The sequence below is a fragment of the Ambystoma mexicanum genome, chromosome 1p, assembly GCF_040938575.1.
Source record: "Ambystoma mexicanum isolate Mex_15411 chromosome 1p, UKY_AmexF1_1, whole genome shotgun sequence".
NCBI classification, from domain to species: domain Eukaryota; kingdom Metazoa; phylum Chordata; class Amphibia; order Caudata; family Ambystomatidae; genus Ambystoma; species Ambystoma mexicanum.
Window position 1 is genome coordinate 201,546,448 of NC_090921.1, and position 22,281 is coordinate 201,568,728.

The 22,281-nt window shown below is 42.9% G+C and overlaps 1 protein-coding gene across 1 annotated transcript in view; it reads right to left on the reverse strand.

The window, feature by feature from the left end:
- The window catches only part of LOC138468055 (extracellular calcium-sensing receptor-like), a 146,959-nt gene that overhangs the window by 111,591 nt on the left and 13,087 nt on the right, over positions 1-22,281 (reverse strand). The window contains exon 3 of the mRNA XM_069608487.1: positions 10,501-10,720. Within this exon, the coding sequence (XP_069464588.1) occupies positions 10,501-10,720 (220 nt within the window). The remainder of the gene's footprint in view (positions 1-10,500; positions 10,721-22,281) is intronic.

The following is a 22,281-nucleotide window of genomic DNA, read 5'->3' on the forward strand; positions in this document are numbered from 1 at the left end:
CTAGGGGTATTCTCCCATGTAAACCCAGACAGCCCTCTATTCAGGTGGCATGGGGAGGGCCATCGCTTTTGAATCCCAACCATGGGGTTGGAAAGGCGAGGGAGGATCACCTGGGTAGGGGAGTCTGAGGTTGTATTCATGGGGGTGCTCAAGGTCAGATTCAGTATACCCACAGGACAATAAGACAGGAGGAATAATTGCCATATGTCATTATGTAGTGTTCAGACTCTCGTGTGCCTGATCCAGGTCTCTTTGCTGCAAATTCAAAACCCATTAGTCATGGTACAAGAGGAAGAAAAGAGTTAAGTACATGAGATCGGGGAGAAGAAATATCAAGCGCAACAGATACAGGATTGCAATATTTATATCCTTTCACCTGTTGCCCATCTAGACCCCAGGGAATACTTTTAAATGAAAACAAGATTAGAGGATGTTCCTATCTTCACTGCCGAGCTCCTAACAGTATTCTGGTAAATAGAATTAACCATCAATCCCTCTACCCATTTTCTACCATAAACCCTTCCTCAGCCTTTATGTGATATTTTCAATCCCATTTCATCTCCCTCAACCCCATTTCCGACAAATACTGGGAAGAAGAAGAGGCAACTGAGAGTAGTGAGGATTGCCTGCACAAAACATATTGAGAAACAAAAGGAAGACGGCCACCTACTACCATTAGGATGCCCCATTATTAGAGTCAGGCAGGGTCAGGCATTTAACACCGACTTATCACACCTGACTCCACTTGACTGCTGTTTTGGGAATAAAAGGTGTGGTTTTGCACATTCAAATGAGCGTGCTGTGTGTTTGGCTCGGGTTCCATGTTTCCCGGAAGCCAGAGTGAGGCAGCCCATAACCAGCTGGCTGTGTGAGAAGTGCTTGTTCCCTTAGGATGTGTGCTTCTCCCAATGGAATCTGAGGGGCAGGTGGTGAGACCTTGAGCTCGATCCCTTATGACCGGAGATAAACTCGGCAGCGCAATGATACCCATTGAGTTTTCAAGCCCATAAGTAAGAGAAACCTGGGAGTGTGTGGCTAGCTGGAGCGGGGAGGGAGAAAGACAGAGTTTACAAGCAGCTCAAAGTGGAAAGCAAGATAGATAAAGGACAGTGAATGGAAATCAAGAGAAATGCGCTGAGAGCAGAAAGGAAGAAAAAGATTAGAAAATAAATAACAGTGCAAGTGACCCGAAAGTAAAAAAAAAAGGTGTCAATGAGCACCGACGTGCTAAGTGAGCGGAAAGGAAGCAAAAAGGCTTTGAAAGTAAATAAGAAGGATGTTAGTGACCAAAAAGGAGTGAAAGGTGCAAGTGGGCATCAGAGAGTGAAACAAGTGTGCAAAAAGCAAAAGAATGAAAAGGACAGGTGCAAGGGTGCATCAACTTAAAGAAGTGAATTTGCAAGAGACACAGTGAAGAGAAAGTAAAGGAAGGTGCCAGTGCACGACAAATCAAGAGAAGGAAAATACAAAGAAGTGTGCACAGTAAAGGTGAAGATAACAAAGGGGTGCAGAAAGTGCCTGAAAGAGGAAAGGAAAGAAGAAAAGAAAGTACATGAAATACAGAGAGGGGCCAAAGGTCAGATTGGATGGGTTTAGGAGGAGCAAAGTACCTAGCGTTTTGGAAAGTCTCTGATGTTATGCCATGAGGAGGGTGTGTGTGAAAGGAGCTGTAAATAAGAAAAAGGCACATCTTGACAAGTTGACTTTTGTGTTTGAAACTGAACTTGTGTTTGAAACTGAAGGGGCCTAAGCTTTGGGAATGTAACTCTGAGAGGCCTAAGAGGAACTGCGTTGTCAAACTGAATTTTTGTCTGGAATTGAAGGGACCTGATCATGGGGAAGGTAGCCCTGAGAGGCCTAACACAGTTGAACCCTTATTTGGTAAAACAAAGAGGCATAAGCTTGGGGAAGGGAACCCTGAGTTATATGTTTTGTTTTGTTTGAAACTTGGAAGGATTGCCTCTTGAGGCGGGGATTCTCCAGGAACTAAAGAGATTGGGTGCAGTTTGAACAGAGTGCCCAAACCTTGTGGAGAAGAGCTAATGAACAACCTATTTTTGATTGTGCTGAACTTTGATGATACTGACCAAGCCACACCTAGTGAGAAGATCACCTGAAACAAGCCTTGGTACATGTTTTTTTGTTATCACTATTTTTCTTTAAAGAGACTTCCTACCACATTTTGTCAGACAGTGAGGACAAGCATAGGTTTAGACACAGCCAGATTTTGGTTTGACTTTCAAACATCGACGGCCATTAGAAAAGTCAGTTGAGGGAACCATCCCTTTAGAGTTAGGGCCAGTTAGGCATTACACCAACCCCAACATTATAGTCAAAAAAGGTTTTGAAACTATAACACTTGAGTCAGTGTCTGTCTTCAAAGTCTCTCACAACAGCCATTTTGAAAACTAATTGAATTGATCCATATTATCCAAATAGGTCTTTACATTTGGAAAATCTTTGCTTGTGTTAAGTAGCAGAATGCTACTCATACCATAATGTTGAAGCTAACACTGACATAGGATGGTGTAAATTATGTGAGTGCACTGGTTGTCTGGTTAGACATGAAAAGCTAAGCCTCATCAACCACATGAACTGGCTTGCCAAACAACAGAGACAAAGGAGTTCTTTTATTTTTGCTTTGTTGTTCTTGCCATGGTGTGCAGAGAGTTATCTGCTTGGATGTTTTTAAACTTTGGAAGAGTCCTTTCTTGCAAAATAGTAAATATCACGCACGTGCACAAAGTTTGAACAGCACTTGGATCTACTGCAAAAACAAATATGCCAAGAAGAACTTTTGGCAGCTGAATTGGCAAAGGTTACGACTGAGGGCAGTCAATAATCTGCTGAAGGCAGTATAAACGTGTTAAGACATCCAATTAACAGATGTTGAGCGAACCATGGAAGAAGTGTAAAATGCAATGCTATGAAAACAACTTTCAGGTAACAACTTCGGAGACGTTAGTAAGCAAGCTAAATGAAGAGCGAAAGGACATTTATGAAAAGATTAAACAGGTTATAGATGGTATGCAACATGACAAATATGAATGTTCTGTGTCCTCTACAACCTTTTATTGAGGTATAGTAGGGAACAGGCTGGTACTGAAAGTAATGTCTAATCCATGCATTGAGTGCAATGATACAACATGTGACCGTTGCTCTGTGTCAAGCATGTTGACTATCACAGATTTAGCAGCATTCAATATTTGTGGTGCTAACTTACATCTGATCATGATGCGACCAGTGGAACATGATACTAAACTTAAATATTGAAATAAATCTTGAATCAAATGCAGCACAAGAAGTAGAGTGAGTTCTGAAAATATGAAATGTCTTGATTGTAGATGAAGTGAGCACAGTGTCTAACTTGATGCTTGCTTTCATTACCTTGTTTTGTTTGGAGACAAACATGTAATAGCATTTGGTTTTACAGTTAACTCCTGTGAAAGGTCAACCCGTCTTCAATATTATTCAATCAAAGGATAGTCTATAAACTATCAGGATTATTGGTAATGTGAACTTTTGGAATTATTTTGAATATAAGGAGCTTACAATTAACGTGAAGCAGTCTGCAGATTTAGCGCATGCAGACATGCTAAACAACATATAGATTTGCTGGAGAATGATATGAAAACAGTTTTAAAAGGTACACTGATTTCTAACATGTTTCATGCACTGCACTTGGTGTCATTTTAAATCTGCAACAAAATAACATGCCTTGTGTTTCTTCGATGTCTACACTTCCAGAGTGTAATAAGTTCACCTCTGTAAAGATGAACATTGAGATAGAACCCATTATACAGATCAAAATCTTATGATGTTCTAGACGACCCCCGTATGCCACTGAAATTGGATAAAAAAGCTAAAGCAAGACTAAGTCAATTAGAAAAATCTACTTAAAAAAAGCACGTCTATAGTCTGTTTTAAAGCTGTGCAACAATGCACGGGTTATGTTAAAGCAGAAAATTAATGTTGAAATTGGTTGAAATTGGTCTGGTGAATGGGCAAAGTAGAGCATTTGTCACATTTCCACACAGTATAAGTTTATTATTTTTAAAGACATGTTTGTGAAAAGAGCACACACACATTGTTCTCTGCAAATGCAATAACTATGCCTACATTGTTACACTGATAGACATAGGTAAGACAGTGTTTAAAAAAGGAATTTCAGTGGGCATGGTCGAAAGCAATGGCTAGTGTTTGGTTACTGTTGGAACATAAACAGTGGGCACAGCTGAAGGCCAGGGCTAGTGGCCACATAATGTGTTAACATATAGAATGGGAATGGCCAAAGGCTATGGCCACTTGCCATAGTTGGTCAATGTTGAAATATAATCAGAGATTCCATCAGTAATGTCATAGATGATGTAAGTAGTGATGTCTGCAGTGATGTCTTCAGTGATGAAATGAACGAGGACTAGGCCTGCAACTTTTTTTTTTTTTTAACTAATCATTCCCAAGATGTCCAGCTTGGAGATCCTCGGGGTAAGAGGGCTGGGCATATCTAGTTGTCTTCACAATTTCAACCAAATCTGTCACTCGAGTTGAAAGTTATTAGCAATTAATGGTTTCTTCAACCTCAGTGATCAGGACGTGATCAAGAGTATCTCGAGCAAGACCTGAAAGTTTAGGGAAGGCGCCCTATTTTGAAAAGTGCCACTCTTTCATGTGATCTATACCATCTATATAACTGCTTTTTAAAATCCATAAATAAAATCATTTAATTTAAATTGTGTCAAGTTCGGCTTTTATTCAGAAATTCTATCAATGTACCTGTACGATTTTTGCTCATCTACCTATTTATATATTTATTTGATCAATTTACCTACGCTTGCCTTATTGGGCTTATCCGTACAGGACTTCTGCTTCAAGCAATGCATTATTTGGTGGCCTGTCCTATACCTGCCTATCTATGTATGCATATATTTTGAATCATTTGACCCTGTGAACTACAGTAAATATGAGTATATTGCTTTTTATGATAGTCTATCAAATATTCTTAATATAATTGGTTGGTGTGAGAAGGAGGGTGGGAATGAGAGCAGTTGCTTAAATATCTCCTAATGCCTGTTTCACAAATAATCTCTGGCCACAGAATGCAAGGTGCGTTTTGCGCCACATGTTCTTTGGCAGCATTTCCTTGTAAGCAAACCTCTAATCTAAAACAGTAATTTGCAGACATGGGGAGGTGCTTTCTAAGGCAGCAGGTCGACAGCTGTCTGTCACTCTATGCATGTTTAAGTCTCCGGCTCATTCCTGTTTCTTACATTGTCATTGAGTAATGTATGCTACGTGAGTCGTAGGTTAACCTGAGAAGTGCCACAAGCTGATCACATCAGCCCTACTTGAAATTGACAGTGATCCAACCAATTCCCTTGGCCGGGAGCTCCAACTGTCAATAGGAGTTGAATTCTGTCCTCTACACCACTGTTAACCAATCCCTGTCATCGGGTGTTTCTAGTAAGCCAACCCCCGTTCGTTGTATCCTATGTATAGTGGTTGGCCTTTGTGATTTCAATCTCTCATGGGCTGCATTTCTCCAGTAGACCGTTTGAATCATATTCTACAACGGTGAACGGAGACGCACGCCTGACGGAGCGGTCCAGGGCCCAGCAGACACGCCCTACACGGTGATGGTGCTCTTGCCTGAGATGGCGGCCATCACCATGAAGTGCCAGAAGCTGGTGTTGCCACCCACACACGACACAGTCCTAGTGCCTTTCCAGGTTGCCGTGGGGGGCATAGAAGAATAGCAATCAAGGAGTGGGGACACATAAGCGCACACAATGTCCATTCCAGATGGAGGTCAGGCAGCACAAGCCCAAATCCACGGGCCACCAGCACAAAGGCCACAGGCAGACAAAGAGGCCCCATACAGATTACCGGACACCTGGCAACTCAGATGCCGGGTACTATTGATGTGACTGATACTAGCAACATGGGTCCCAGGTGGGCCCAATGGATAAGGGATTTTGACCTATACATGGGGACCACATGTCCCATAGTGGATGAAAGACAAAAATGCCTCCTCAAGCTAGTGGTTGGCCGGCCGCACGTAACATCATTGACGAGATGCCCCCCGATACCATCGACTCCATTCAAGACTTGAAAGACGCATTGGCAGCTTATTTCACCCCGCACACCAATGTGGACTATGAGCGCCATCTGTTCCATAGCACCAAACAGGCCAAAGGAGAGACAATGGACACATATGTAATGAGACTGCGGACAAAAATGAAACATTGTGATTTCGCCAACTACTCCAACACAGAGGTCCTGAGATCACAAATCATTGTGGGGTGTGAATCGCAAACATTTAGGCAGAAGTTACTACAAAAATCTCACAGAAATACTGGCACTGGCTCGGGCCGAGAGAGCTGTCGACTCACAGGTGGAAAGCTTCAACACCCCCACGCCAACAGAAACTGTAAATAGACTCCAGCTAGAGTGGAAATTAGAAGAACCATTCTGTTACAAGTGCAGATTTGAGGATCCCCATGACGGCACATGCCCAGTCATTGGCCAGCGGTGCGCCACATGCAGTGCGGAGGGTCATTTCAAATCAGTATGCAGACTTTCTCGGGAAAAGGGAAAGGAGAGGACTACACCACCAAGAGCCAAGATGAGGGCCACCCCACCGATGCCAACACATCCAGGTTCCACATCACAGCAGTCACAGAGTCATGCAAATCCAGAACAGAAAGAAATGGATTCGGGAGAGGACAGAAAGAGATTGGAGAGAAGAGAACAAAGAAGATAAGTCACATGCATGAGGCCCGAATGCAGATCCAGGCACCACATGCGGTACCCAGTCGAACAATCCCTGTCAGACTCAGACCCCAGTTCATCAAGAATTGATCAAAGGAAGAAAGCATATGTATATGCGCTGGGCAATCTCACTGCCACGGAGCACAGCCCAACCCTAATCATAAATTTGAACAAACAACCAACCTAATTCCTCATCGACACCAGGGCCACAGTGAACATAGTTAGTGAAAGAGTCTTCTAAGACCTGCCTCAAAGACCAAAACGAAGCCCAGCAATGGTAGACATTTATGCATATGTAGCTAAAACGCCCCTCAAATTCCTCAGACAATTTGAAGGTCTCTGCCGCTACAAAGGTCATGAAAAGCAGATACCCATGCACGTTCTAGCCCACACAACAGAAAGTGGCTGTGTCCTCAGTTTCAAGACTGCTGCCGACATGGGGGTTATACACATACTCTATAAAATCATGGTCCACAAATACATTAACCCTATTGAGATGATCAGCAATCTATATCCCAGCCTATTCAAGGGCATTGGAAGGCTCAAAAACAGACAAGTGAAGCTTCACATAGATGAATCAATACACCCAACACTACAGAGGCATCCCAGTCAACATTACAAAAAAAAGTGGAAGATGAATTACACAAGTTTCTGGAACAAGACATAATAGAGCCAGAAACGGGCCCTACCACCTTGTTGTCGCCGATAGTGCCTGTCCCAAAAAGGGTCTGAGGCCATCCGGCAATGTTTTGACATGAGGCGACCCAATCAGGCTATACAAAGAGAGAGACACATTGCTCCGCGCATCACTGACATGATCCATCTACTGAACGGAGCCAAGGTGTTCTCTAAACTAGACTTGAAGAAAGGATACCATCAACTTGTGCTGAGCCCCAAGAGCAGAAATATCACCACATTTGTCACCCACCTGGAGCTATTCCGCTACAAGAGGCTGAGCTTCGGTGTATCCTCAGCGGCGGAAATATTCCAGGCCGAAGTACACAATGTTATAAAGCACATTCCTAACTGCCTCAATTATGGCGATGATATCCTGATCTCTGGAACAGACGTCAACAAGCACGATGAAGGCCGAAGTACACAATGTTATAAAGCACATTCCTAACTGCCTCAATTATGGCGATGATATTCTGATCTCTGGAACAGACGTCAACAAGCACGATGAAGCTTTGTTAAAGGTATGCAAAGCATTGGAAGCTGCCAATCTCACGGTAAATCATGACAAATGCGAATTCAGAAAAAGCACACTGCGTTTCTATGGGCACATCTTCTCTCAGACCAGCATGATACCTGACCCAGAAAAAGTTGCAGCACTAAATGAAACAATGCCTCCTTCAAACCTGTAAGAGCTGCGATCCTTCCTAGGCCATGCCAGCTACTGCACATGTTACATCAAGAACTTTGCCACGGTAAGTGAACCTTTAAGAATGCTGACCAGGCAAGATGCCACTTTCAATTGGACCGATAAATGCTAGAAGGTCTTCGGAATCACTCGTGGGAGGGTTGCAAAGGCTGAAAACATGTCATTTTATGATCCCAACCGCAAGACTGAACTAACAGTAGCGTAAGCCCAGTGGGCTTCGGAGCAATCCTCGCTCAAGTGGACCCGATAGATGCATCCCAAACTCACATATGCCAGCAAGAGCCTCTCCACCACCGAGCAGGCGTACTCTCAGGCTGAAAAGGAAGGTCTGGCCGTGGTGTGGGCGTGCAAACACTCCCACCTCTTCTTGTACAGTAAACCATTTCAAGTAGCGACTGACCATCAAGCTCTGCTGTTTCTGTATGGCAACCGGCAAGCGAAGATGCCGCCCTGCATCGCGAGATGTGGGTTACAATTGCAGCACTACTCCATTGAGATCACTCATTGGCCTGGTAAACGCCATAACCCTGCTGACTTCCTCTCCAGACATCCCCGAGGAGGGTGTATTCCAGAACCATCAGTGGCGGACAGATATCTCTGATATCTCATATATCAAGCAGCACCAAAGGGAATGGATACTGCACAGATAGCCCACGAACTAGAGAATGACGCAGCCTGTCAAATCATTTGTGAAGGATTCTGCTCCAATCTCTGGAGGAGGGCCATAGAGAGAGGGCGGGCAGTGGGTGAAGCTGTATGTGAAGAGGTGGAACACCTACTACAGGTTAAAGAGGAGCTGGTGCTCTCGGATGATCATCTACTATTGAAGGACTACAAGTTAGTGTTTCCCACATCCCTGCAGAAAACGATCATTGATCTCGCCCATGAGAATAATCGAGGTATGGTATCTACCAAACGCATGCTGCGCATAAAGTTCTGGTTTCCGCATCTCAACTCCATGGGATATGGGAGACGGTGGCAGCCGACTACTTCGGACCCATTGAAGGGAGGAGCTATGTATTAGCTATCATGGACGAGTACTCCAGGTACCCTGAAGCCCAGCTAATATTGTCAATGGTGGCCAAAATGACAGGCAGTCGACCTGACGTAGACAGAGAAGTGAGAGAGCACGATGAAGCTGCAAAACAACACATGAAAACATATGCAGATATGCGCCTAGGGGCACGAGAGCCCTAGATGGAGGTGGGAGACGTAGTGGCAGTGAAACAGCCACAGACTCACACACACACCTCTTTCTTTCACGAAGAGCCCTTGCTCATCAGGGTCACAGCGACTAAGTGGAAGAGTGTCTGCCCCCATTGACTACGTCACAGATGATCCCTATCAAGGGGGCTATGAGGACTCAGGTGGCTCTGACCAGGAAGACCAGTTGGAAGGAGGAGCCATCGGCAGCCCTCCCGAACCGAGGAGCTTGCGAACGCAGCAAGCTCGAAATAAGCCTTGCTGCCTAATCGAAGAAATGGCATAGTTAATCATGCTTGGACCTCAACCTGTTGTGAGGGTCTAGTGACTGTTTAAAATGGGGGAGATGTCATGTTGATGTGTTCCGGGACAGAGGGAGGCGGGAGGCTGGGAGGGGAGAAGTGATGCGGGAGGGCGGGGTTTGGGCAGACGATGTTACAGAAGAATAAAGATGAGACATGTTCTACAGCCCTCTGTGTCCAGTCTCTTATTGTGTCAGCGTCTGAAGACAAGGCCTAACCGAGGCCATAACACTGTCATACTTGAAACTTTCAAAGTGTCCACATTCTGACATTTGCATGTTCCAGTAGCCTGATAAAAAAAGCAGCAGTAGGCCTGAGCTGTGCAATTTTGTCTGATTCTGATTACTCTTCCTAGGAAGCACTTTACAGATTTTCTGAAAGCTGGGAGGTGTCCGCAGCATATTCAGGTAGGTCGTTGTGCAGCCCTAACTGTGTCCAAGATGTTTTGCTTTGACCACCCAATCCATAGTGGAAGCAAACTCAATGAATACCTTCTTCATCTACGGAGGCCGAATTGTTTGGCTTTAGATATTCAGTTGTGAAACCTCAAAATGTTGGGTTTATCTCATTATTGATTACCTGTGTCAGGAAGTAGCCCCCACCAAGAACCTGCTTCATAGTAGTTGTACTTGTAGTTCCACTTTTCCCATTATAAAAGTCGGACTACAAGTCCCAGAATGCAAAGAAAAAAAACTGGACTGGATAAGCACCTGCAATTGGAGCGTGTCATGTTGGCAAGTATGTGAATGATGCCTACTTCTATTTCGATTGATTGGAACAACACGTCTGGTGCTCAAGTAATTTTAGAAATGTCATCATCCTTTTCACCAAGACATACCTGAGTACTTGCTGAAGGCCACCCGATGTCACTAGAGCTGATTGTGAATTTCTGGCCTTGTGGAGCACTGGAGTCATAGCTTCCCACTCTCGCAATCATAAGTGCTCCATCAGGACTCCTTTGCCAGTTTACGATGTCATACTGAGGGGGTACTTCACCATTGGGACTGAAAAACAGCTCTACCCCGGCTTTATTTTTAAATCGCACATTCTTAACATAGTGGAGAAGCTGAAAGAGATACATAATTAGTGACTTGTAATACAGACTTCTAATGACTCTGTAATTGTTATGTTATCGTTTACCACTTCTGGATTAACGACAAAGACTCAAGCACATGTGGCCCGAGGCACAGAGCTTTGCAAATTACACACATGCCTTTCTTACACGTGCTGGATATTAATAATGAATTGAATGGATTATCCATCCAAAACATCAAAAATATTTAATGACACCTATTCTATAAAAAAAAAAACCCTCCTTAAACTGCATATCGCCCTTAATGGTGACCAAAATGTATGCAGCATTTCTCCATAACAAATGAATCTGATATATCTTAATGCAGCCACACATCATGGGAATGAAAACAAGTTTGCGGAGAGGGGCAATTATGAAGATTTGTAGAGATGCACAATCAGTTTTGCTGATTAAGGTGCATGTCGACTTTTACTGTGTTTCTTGGTAGTAAAACTGAAATGTAATCTGGGCAAAAGTGAGCACCTTGAATTATATTATTATTATTTGTGATTGAAAGGGGACCATTTCCAGTAATAAAAAAAATATATTTTTGTAAAATGCAGAGTTAACAATTGCCTTTTCACTATTTCCTGCTTAGTTTTTTCACTAAGGGCTTTAGTTTATCTTATTTATTTCCGATATACTAATAGCCAAAAGGTTTTGTATATATACGATAAAAAACACATTGGTAAACAACAGATACATGTAACGAATACACACGTGAAAAATGTTATCATAAAAACCAATATACCAAGTACATACTAATAAAACAAGTTATTTTAAAAGAGAAGGACGTAGTATTGATGGAGTAAAAAACATACTAATAAAACAAGTTATTTTAAAAGAGAAGGACGTAGTATTGATGGAGTAAAAAACATACTAATAAAAAAGTAGAACTCAGTTGGATAAAAGTTTTAAAATATCTGCACATTTCCAACAAAATGTGACCATATGTTAAATCAGATTATGATCGCAACCTGTTAGGCAGAATCATATGCAGTACTCTTTGGAAACAGCACACACAATTAACACTACAAGTGCAAGTACAAATTCACCTTTGGTACAAGCCTGTACTACACAGTAAAGTGGTAGTGATGGCTGAGCAGCCAGACTTATCTCAAGAGTAAAGTGAGCAGTATCAGAACTTACACAAAGGACAGCAGTTACTATGGTTCAAACAAACACTGACTCAAGGTTTCTGAGTAAAAGAATATACATTTATTTACACCATCATTTATAAAAGAATTCACTAAAGTAAAGCAGCAGACAATCACAATCTTATTACACTACACAACACCCAATGAAACCTGTACAAGTTAAGCTCAAAATGAAGTGTGAGCAAAATGGCACTCCAGCAATTTAAAAAGGGATGGAAAGACAAGGGGCCTCATTCCGAGTTTGGAGGTAGTCATGGCGCTATTAGCGCCATGACTACCTCCAATACTGGTACTGTGTCCGCCCTCTTTCATTGGGGACTTACCAGTCTAGTCGGACCTTTGCGGGACCGGTAACTCCCCATTGAAAAAGCCATTCCCCATTCCCATTTCAGCCCCCATTAGGCTCAATGGGAAGGGGGAAGGCGCTAAAAACGGTACCGCAAATTGCGGTACCGTTTTTAGCTCTGAAGTCCCTTAACGGGCCCCGTCCATAACGCCTGGTTTTAAGGCCGGGACTCGCTAAGGGACCTCGGAATAGGGCACAAAGGGATTACCGGCAACAGTGTCCTTAAAGGTGCCTGGTATCCCTTTGCGCCCACCTCGGAATGAGGCCCAAGGTTATACAAAATCAAACAACGCCAACAAGTAATTGGGCAGGGCAATCTAGAAAAGGCTCACTACAATGAAGATTCAAATCAATAGGCCTGGCCTAATGTTAATGGTTCAGAGTCTTTGCAGAGGATCACACAGTTCAGAGTAGTTTGCAGTTAATTCTTTGCCAGTTCGAAACGAAGTTGGTCAAAGGAAAAGTTATTTAAAAGAGTAGAGAAGGACAAGCGGTCGGATTAGCGAACGATTTAAAAACACTTTCACCGTGGTCGGACGGAACGTACAACCGGGTTAGAACAGTACCTTAAATGAAGAAGAAGGCTGTAGATGAGGCAGAAGTTCCTGGCAGGTCCTGCAGGGTCACGGTTCCTGAAGTGACTGTCGGACTGACCTGAAGATGGAAGGCTGGAGGGTCCTGCACTGCCCAGGGAAGAAACCAGCAGCAGAGTAAAGCAACGAACAAAAGGTGCGCTCCTTAAAACCCAAACAGGGTCCGAGCCTCCTGGCTATCTGGTTTACTGCGGCGATGCACAGCAAATTCGACTAGGGGAGGGAGGCCTTGCTTGGTGTTTGGAAAACTGGTTGGTCCCACCAGCTCAATGGAAGAAGATTCCTTGCAGATCTTCTCTGTCATCGAAGTTTGGAGATTCAGACCTGCAGCGGGCTTCACCGGTAGGTTCAGTCATGGTAGTGGTCCTCTTCTTTCAGCTTCTCTTTGGTTCTCTCGATCCAGTGGCGATTATGCCTTCCTAGTCCCAGAGACCTGCTTTTTTTGCAGATTTCCCCCATTCACACAGCAGGGTGGCTGTCCTGGCAGCACAGTCACCTAGCCAATCAAACCAGAGTGTGAGTAGGGTTTCCAAGGGAACTCTGTGCAGGGGGCCTCAAACCCCTCCCTCACATCCTGCACCCCGAGACTCTCAGGCGCCTAAGGAGGGCTTCTGTGCAGAACCCAGACGGAAGCAAATAAAAGTAAATGGGGCAAGCGGATGTAGGTTTGAGGCTACCAAGGTAGCCTAAAACAGTACCAGGGCTATTTAAATAGACAGCAGTAGGAAAAATATGATAGATAACACTGCCACCAGCCAAATCTTAAAGAAAGGGGAACAAAATAATGTTCCTTGAGAGCCAGACAAAAAGGTATAACTATTAACCCTTTCCAGGACTCTATATAAGGTAGTTTGTACTGGGTCTGTGAATGTAAAAAGACTAATAAAGTCAATGGCAACTTTACATGTTCTGAGAGACAGTAGTCAGTCCCAGAATATGGAGTTTAAAGTGGGAAGTCTGAAAAAGACAACCCTGTGTCACTGCAGTAAAGGGGCTGTGTGACACACAGTAAAAAGATGATGCCTATGGAGTAGGTGAGGCTCCACAGTCTATGAACACAAAAATGTAAAACACACAGCAAAAAAGGCTCACACTCTTCACAGGTGAAAAAAAAAATCCTAGCAATCCAGCGAAGCTACTTAGGGACTCAGTAGGTAAGGGAAATTAGCCATTCTAGAGAATTATCCCTAACACAACCATCTAAAAACATGAACCACGATACAGACAGGTCAGCACAGTTAAAACCATTATTGTAAGATTTCATAAAACTATATCACAATCGTTGTATACTTTCACATTCAATCAGTAAATGTTCAATGGTTTCTATTGCTGAAGTGCCACATAGGTGATGCAAACATAAGTCTTGTCCAATGCCGAGGCGAGCTCCTTGAGTAATCAATGCCTCACAAATGTTAAATTTCAAAAACAAATACTGCCTGGCTACAGAGCTATTAGGATAGGCCATGATATATGATAGTTTAATCAATCGTGTAGTGATGTATTCACAGAATTAGGCACTGTTACGTTTAGTACACAAGATGTTCAGATTTTCTATTTTACTAGTCAAAGACAGTCTATTTTTCAAACGAGATTTTACCACGTACATCTCACCCTCAGGCGAGTTGTTACTACACCCTACTTGCCACTGCAAATGGAGGGAGACGAGAGAGCCTAGTGTCCCCATCCACTTGAGTTATCAATTGCGAAAAATGCACTTGATAGAAAGCCGACCATCATAGTTCCGTTGTCCAACTTTTGTAGATTGTCATGGAACATTAACGTTTTCATAGTGAAATCATAACTGATGCCATTAAGTTCCAATTCGAGGTAGAGATATTGACAATGTTTGGGGCATACAGAACAAACTACGCAACATTGAACCTTCCAGCATTTTAATTCTGTGGCAAGTTGATGTCCCTCAATCTCGATTGCATAAAAGAGTATGAGGCGAACTTTAGAAGAGAATAATAAAAGTATGGTCATTAGTCCTCCTTGATGGCCTACACATTGGCTTATTGCTTGGACTGCTCTTTTACATTTCATGTTAGTTTCTGAGCAACGCTTTGCCCACATAGGTGTTTTCAACATGCAGCCAAGATCTTTATAAGAGGGAACACTTTCCAGTGGGATGCCATGTATCCTACAGATCATCTTCTTACGCTTGCTAGGGATGGGGGGTAAAGTCATCATCATTTTGCTTTTCTCTATATTGACTGCCAAGCCATCAGTGCTGGCATACTCCCCAAGTGCAGGGATCAGATTTTGTAATCCTTTGGGAGTGTGATCAATTAAAAGCAAGTCATCAGCATAAGCGCTATTTGCCAGTCACTTGCATGATCATATCTCCAAAGACTCATTTCTACATGTTTAATAAATGTAGAATAGCAAAATGAGTTATGACTAAATTGGTGAAAGCATATATTGTGTTCAGATATTGCAACCTACAAAAATGAAAATCAAATGTGAAACAGTACAAAGAATTTCTAAAATTGTCAAGTCAGATTCATTGAGAGTTTTTGAACAGGTTAGCCTCTTTTGATGTTCAGGGTTTAAGGGGAGTGCATGTTGCACTGCTGTAGGCTTTTACATCTAAAAAGGTCAGGGACTGATTCATGGATTTTTTTGCACAGTGCAAAGTTACTTTCACTGGTGAAAAGTCACTTTGCACTGCCAACAGACACCCTGATTGTAACTGTGCAAAGTGGCTTTTTGCCATGCAAAGCCACTTTGCACAACAAAAATACACGTTCCACTGCTCCATAAATCAGGGTGTTTGTTGGCAGTGCATAGTCAGTTTTCACCAGTGAAAAGTCACTTTGCACCATGCAAAAAATGCTGTGAATCACGCCCTAAATATACTACAGCGAATTGATTTTGATATACTGGTGGACACTGTGTTTGAATAGCGCTACTCTTGTAGTTCATTACAAAGACTAAAAAGTGGGGTTACTTATCGTGAGAAGAACTATGTTAATGGATCGATTTTTTGTTTTGACATTTTTGTAATACATGCCTCAAAGCCATTTGATAATTGCCCTTTTGATGTGATTCTACGGCCTTTTTGGTTATGCCCAAGACAAATATTTCTTGTTATTGTTGATTGTGTAGTGCAGTTGAATTAGGGCCATCATTTGCTAGAATGTTGCTGGAGTAAATAAAGGCAGTCTTTTCATGATCCTTATTTGCCAGTGGTATCTACAAATACTCTTTTGCCAGGTCCAGCTTGTACACGTATGTTGCTGGACGGACCTTTTTTCAATCATTTAATTGATGTGGGTCATTAGGTAGGCATCACAGCTCAACATCTTATTTAGTTTGCAAAACTATGCAGTTGCTGCGTGTTCCAATGGGATTTGATTCTAATAAGTCAGAGAGGGCGAATTGCTCTGAAATGGCTTCATCAATCCCAGTTCAAGCTTTTGTTACACTTCTAGTTGTACAGGCTGTTTTCAGGCTTCAGGTAACTGGTGGGAGGGAATCTGCATGCATGGCCCTGTGAGAGTTTCAGTGTTGTGTAAAAAGTTGCAGACTATCTGTATTATCCGTAATTGAGTCCCAGAAATGGGTAAAATACTCATATAGATCAATCATGTGCTTTTCTGATATCTTTTTCAGGCTTTTGTTGATGCTGCATTCTGGGTAGAGCTCTCTTCCAGCTATCAGAGATGGGTCTTGGGGGGATTTTCAAGCTTTAAGCCTGATCATAAAATAGACCTGTTAAGTCTTCTGCAGATCTCTGAAGTGTCCTGGAGCACAAGATCTTTGTGTCCTACCTATTGAACTTGAAATGTCTGCCTTGAACTTGATCATGATAAGAATATTTTTGCTTGCCTTCACTTTCCTCAATATATTGACAAATCAGATCTTCCTCAGAATCCATTTCCCCTCAGATAGTCTGTCTGCATCTGATGGTGTTTAGTTCCTTTTCCTTCTCACTCTCAAATTCCATCTTGAGCAAGGCAAATGCATCTCTGTGTTTGTGGCATTAAACAAATTCAAATGGGGAAGAATCAGTGAAGCACGAGCTGGTCTATGTACGACAGTGAGAGCCCAGGAAGGAAAGATGTCCCCATTCTTGCTGTCTTCCAATGCCTGATTGAAATGCTCTACCAAGACATCTGACTGAGGTTTATACATTGTGGTAGGTAGGGTGTCATTGTGCAAGAGATCCCTGAATTCAGTCATAGGTTTGCAGAAGAAAGGCACATCAAATATAGGGTGGGAAGGGGCTCAGCCTACATTCACACATAAGGGCTCTGGCAGATGGGGGATTTGCACACACTGCTTTATTGCCTGGAGAAAGTATTGGATGGATTACCTCGTCCTGTATCTTTGTGGTGCATTCTCAAATGAGGCAAGACTAACTGTTGAAATATGATTTGACCATCACCCTTCACATTACTCCTAGTACAGAATAACAGGTCCCAACTTCGTAAAAAGTATCACCCTGACTGCCCCTTTCCTTCCTCGACTTAAATAGTTGCAACAAAGGCAGACAGGATGCGTAAATGATGTTGCTAGATCATGGTGAACTCAGACATAGTGTTGTAGCATCCATGGGTCCCAGTTCTGGATTTGGGTCTAGGGACAGTAAAGAGTGGAAGGAGCCAACCCCTTTCTCCACTGCTCCATTCCACTCAGACCTATAATGTCTACTAATTTCAGTTTGAAAAATATTTCAATGGCCAGCTGAGCTATTGGCTCTCCCTGCTTTATTGAAACATCTATTTACCTAATCGAACTAGCATCACCTTATGCATGCCCCTTGTAAACGTAACATCCCAGTTCCAACAAGATGCCAGCCAAACTGGCAATAGGTGCCATTTGGAAGTTACAGGCAGAGGTTAACAGAAACTAGAGTTCAGCCTCTGGAGGGTTGTTCAAATCTTTCACACTGAATATGCAAAATCTGGTGAAGCCTGATGTACCCTTAAAGAAGAGTAAGGTTCTTATAAAGAGTAAGGTAATTATAGCCCTATCTAATTTTAGTGGAGAAGTGGTTGTTACCAAGATTTGATCCCACTACCCAACTTCTGATGCTTTATAGCAGCCCTGAGAACCTGACACCAAAATGTTGGTTTTTACTTTATATGATTCTAAGAGGTAGTTACAAAATAGTGCAAGAAACACCCATCTGTACAAATTACTTCGGCTTCTAAAATAACAGGTTTCGGTTAGGCAACTCCTCCCTCTGGGGCCCTCCTTGTGAGGTTCCTCAAATCTCAGTCAACTATTCTCTAGAGGGTTTGAGTGTCCCTGCATTTCCTTTTTGATTCTGTGGTATGCAGGTATCCTAGCGCTTTGTCTTCTCTGTCTCAGGAATTGTATTCTGCAGTTCTGAAAGCTAAGCATGTTTTTTGTGCTGGCCCCTTGAATTGGCAATGGCTGGAGCGGAATGTAAGATGGGAAAATCCCAATATGAAACCAAGGTGCAGGTCACCAGGACTTTCTTATGTGTTGTTTCACAAAACCTGCACCACCTCCCTGTTTCCGGCATATTGCTCTATTCTCATACACCCCAATCAATATTGTCTACCTCCTTGACAATTTATAAAGGTTTTCACACCTATGTGGGTTTCTTCTCCCTCTTCATCGACCATACTATCTCTGTGTTTTCTCTCCTTTCCATCTTCTTGACGTATTGCCACATGATCCTTCCCCCATCCTGCCACTCACACCATGTAGACTGGGTCTCCTTTCTGCTTATTTCTAAATTAATTCTCCTGGTATTTTTCACCTGCACCTCTTTCTTCCACATTCTGTTCTATCAATGTTGTCTCTATCTCCACCTCCTCCTTAGTCTCTGTTCTACCCTTCTGGCATCTTCTATTTTACCACTTTCCTTTCTTTATGTCCCATGTTGCTATTGCTCCGTGAATTCATGCATTAAAACCAATAGACATGTGGTACCAGGTTGCCCAGTCATGGGTGATGTTTGTATGAAATTCCTTAAACGATGTGTGTACATATATAAATACCTAGGGGCGGAGATCGACTCTAGTGGTGAGTACATCCAATGCAGACAAGCTCGAATAATACGAGCTGCTCAAATTACCGCATTGGTCCACCGTTTCACCATCACTCACAGTGGATTTACTATCTAGGCTGCTCAACAGCTATACATATATATATGAGAAACAGTGTGGGGGGGCAGATTTTCTGGTCGCATGGGAATGAGATGAGGTAGCTGTTTCTGTTGCAAAACTGTATTCACCTTACAGGGGATTGGTCAGCTCTGAGGGGTGAAACACATCTTGGGATACTTGAGGGTGGCTTGACCAATAGGGAAGGGTCTGAATGCAAAAAATGTACCCAAAGCTGACAGCCAATGGGGACCGAGAATTCTGGTAGAGTCGGACATGAGCTCATTGACAGAGGGGCTGGACTCATTTGGTCATAGGGATAGATTTGGGCCACTAGGGCTGACTAATGTGTGGTTTTCTTTAGGGGACAGATGTTGTTAACCAATGGGATTGTAGAGAGTTACATGATTCATGCAACTGTTTCAACTTCATGTTTATGGTTTTCTCTTATATATAGTGTGTAAGCGAGGAAAGGTCTTTTTTGCCTCCTCCCCTTAATTCCTGTCTCCACATGCACACTTTGCTCATTCCACGGCTGACCATTCACCACTGGCCACAGTTCTGGACAGCCTTGGGGCAACACATACACATGCCACACCCGCATGCCACACCCGCAAGAGAATCGACTCCTGACTCCATTTTGTATGGTCACTGACTCCATTTTGTATTAGTTCTAGTAGGCCACGCAGAAGCATTGGCCTTCAGGCCTGCACCTCTACCTCTAGGTCAGCGCACAGTTAGCTAACCACACCCCCCTCATCTTCCCCTGTGCCGCCGCTGCATCAAGCTCATTCTCACGGATGTCTCAGTGTAGAAAGTAACACTTCGAACGCTGTATCCTTTGTCTTCCCTTTTACATCACTGCCCTGTGAGTGAACTGGGCTGCAGCTCTGGCCTGGAAAAAAACATTCATCTACATAATTCTGAATCAGCACCAGTAGACCCCCAGGCTAGAGACAGGGCCCCCAGATCCCTAACCCGGAGTTCTGTTTGATGTGCCAGTTGTGTGCCCCTTGACCAAGTACCACCCCAGCTCACCCCTAACGTTCAAATTCCAAGTGATAATATATCCTCTCTTGTACTAACACACTATTAAGCTGTCCCCTAATAGATCTAACAAAGGAGTTGATGCAGATAGCCCTAGAATGTAACCTCAAGATAAAGCACCTGATTCATGAAGTAACCTTTTTAAGTGTATATAATTTATGAGTGTGAGCTATATTAAATCGATGGAGATATGCCAATAAATTTCAGAGTATGTGTGGCGAAAAAGGAATTGTTAAATAGCGTAAATTGTAACAGCTCGGACATCATCGGACCCTGCGCTCCACCCAGAAGAGCCCAGCTGACTCATGAACCCCACGCTGGCACCACGTGGACCTCTGCCAATCCTGGAGCACTGGTCCTAAAGAATACATAATGTCCAGCCCCCACCGCCCAATCCCCACAACTCATTCTACATCATCGATAATGTGATTTTGTAATAAATATGAATGTTTTTCTATTGTCTGGCAGAGCACTCTCGGAGTATGCAGAGTCTTATGTATGCCCTATATTTTGGATAAACTTTTCTCTTAACTTCACCCGCACTTAGTCTTGGTCTCATTCCCTACTACTGTCCGTTTTTGACTCTCATTGGGGAGTTTGTATTGTATTTTGGGTACTGCTCACTTTCAAGTGCCGTTTAATGTTGGCATGTTGAAAGAAACTTGTGTTCTTCCCGGCCGAAACTAGATGTAATATAACTTGGTTTACTTACAATTCGTGCACTAGATATTGCTCCTTGGATTGCTTTTGTTTATTTGGGTTTTGGGACTACCCTACAATAAGGTCACCAAAAAAGCTATTTTTTAATACTGAAATGTACAAATCTGCATCCTTATCAATGACCCAATCCCTTAATAAAGACATGCAATCACAAGCCCTACACAATCACGTCATCCTTCCCCAACACTAACTGCATCCCTCCTTCCAACCTTACCCCTTAGGCTTTCCCTAACTCCCGTCTCCCCAAAGAATCTTATTTGCATGTGATGAGATATAATGCAAACAATAAATCAACAGAAAATGACCAGTAATCCTAACTCCAACTCTATCACTAGATCATCACAAATTGCATAGCTCTTACCTTAACCAAAAGCCTAGCTCTGTCACTAACATTAGTCTTACCCTAACTACAACTCTGACACTAATCCTAACCCTAAATCTATCCTACCCCCAGGTTTATCCAACTCCTTATTCCACCTCGACATCACAATCCCTCCCCAACCTCTCTATCCCTTTCTTTAACCTTAAGCAAACCGATACTCTTGTAACACTAGCCTTATCAAACCCTCTACCCTAACACCTTCACTGACCCTTACTCTATCCTAACAACAATTCTCACCCTAAACCAGGCAATCATAAGCCATCACACCCTCATTTACCCTAATATATTTTCACCACAATCTTTACTCTGACTACATTTTAGTTGCAACATTTTCGCGATATACAGAGAGATTTTTTTAAGTGACACTGTAACCACTTCAAGACATGTGAGAAATGTTATTCACTCAGACAGTCATTTAGTTTCTATCCTGATGACATCGTCAAAGAGATACATTTGCAATCGATGGGGTAAGTTGACAAACCATAACCGTGAAGAAAACTGATGACATCACTAAGACTATGACGTGGATGCGTTAGACATGAAGCACACACGCATTCCTGCACAAAGTTACACAGACACTTAGGCCACACTACTCGGACACGAAAACATGCTTATGACTAATTTAGCTAGAGGACAGGCACGCCTTCGCTATGCATTAACCACAAGTTGCACAAAATGCATATGATCTGCTTGCTGACACTTAAATACAACTACCATGAATGACTGTGTAAATAAAAATGGAAGCCACAGCCACATTGAAATGAATGGAATATACTGGAAGGGATTGAGAATACAGAGAGAGGCCTTACATGCTGTCTTTGCTAAGACGCGCAGACCAGGCTATGAGTGCAGCTATTGTGCACAGCCTTGCCAAGGACACTGAGTGAGGGAACTTTTCAAGTTAAATAGAAGAGCTAGGACACCTGCAAGAGTACAATTCAAAATTCCTCATAAATGCAAGCAGAAAAATGTAGTTTGTGGTCCCTCCACACATGCCCTGAAACCTGTTAGAGCCAGACAAAGACCATCATTCCTATCCACCTGAATGCAAGATTAATACCAGGATGAAAGCTTAATGTTCTGTCTCAAGGCTTAGAGGATCAGAGATGGTAACTTGTTGGGTACAAGCAGCTCCTCTGTGGCTATTTCCACCACCTTGAATGGGCTGGTAACCTTCATAGGCACCAAGCCTGAGAAGACCCTTGCTGAGCAATCCCTATCCACCTT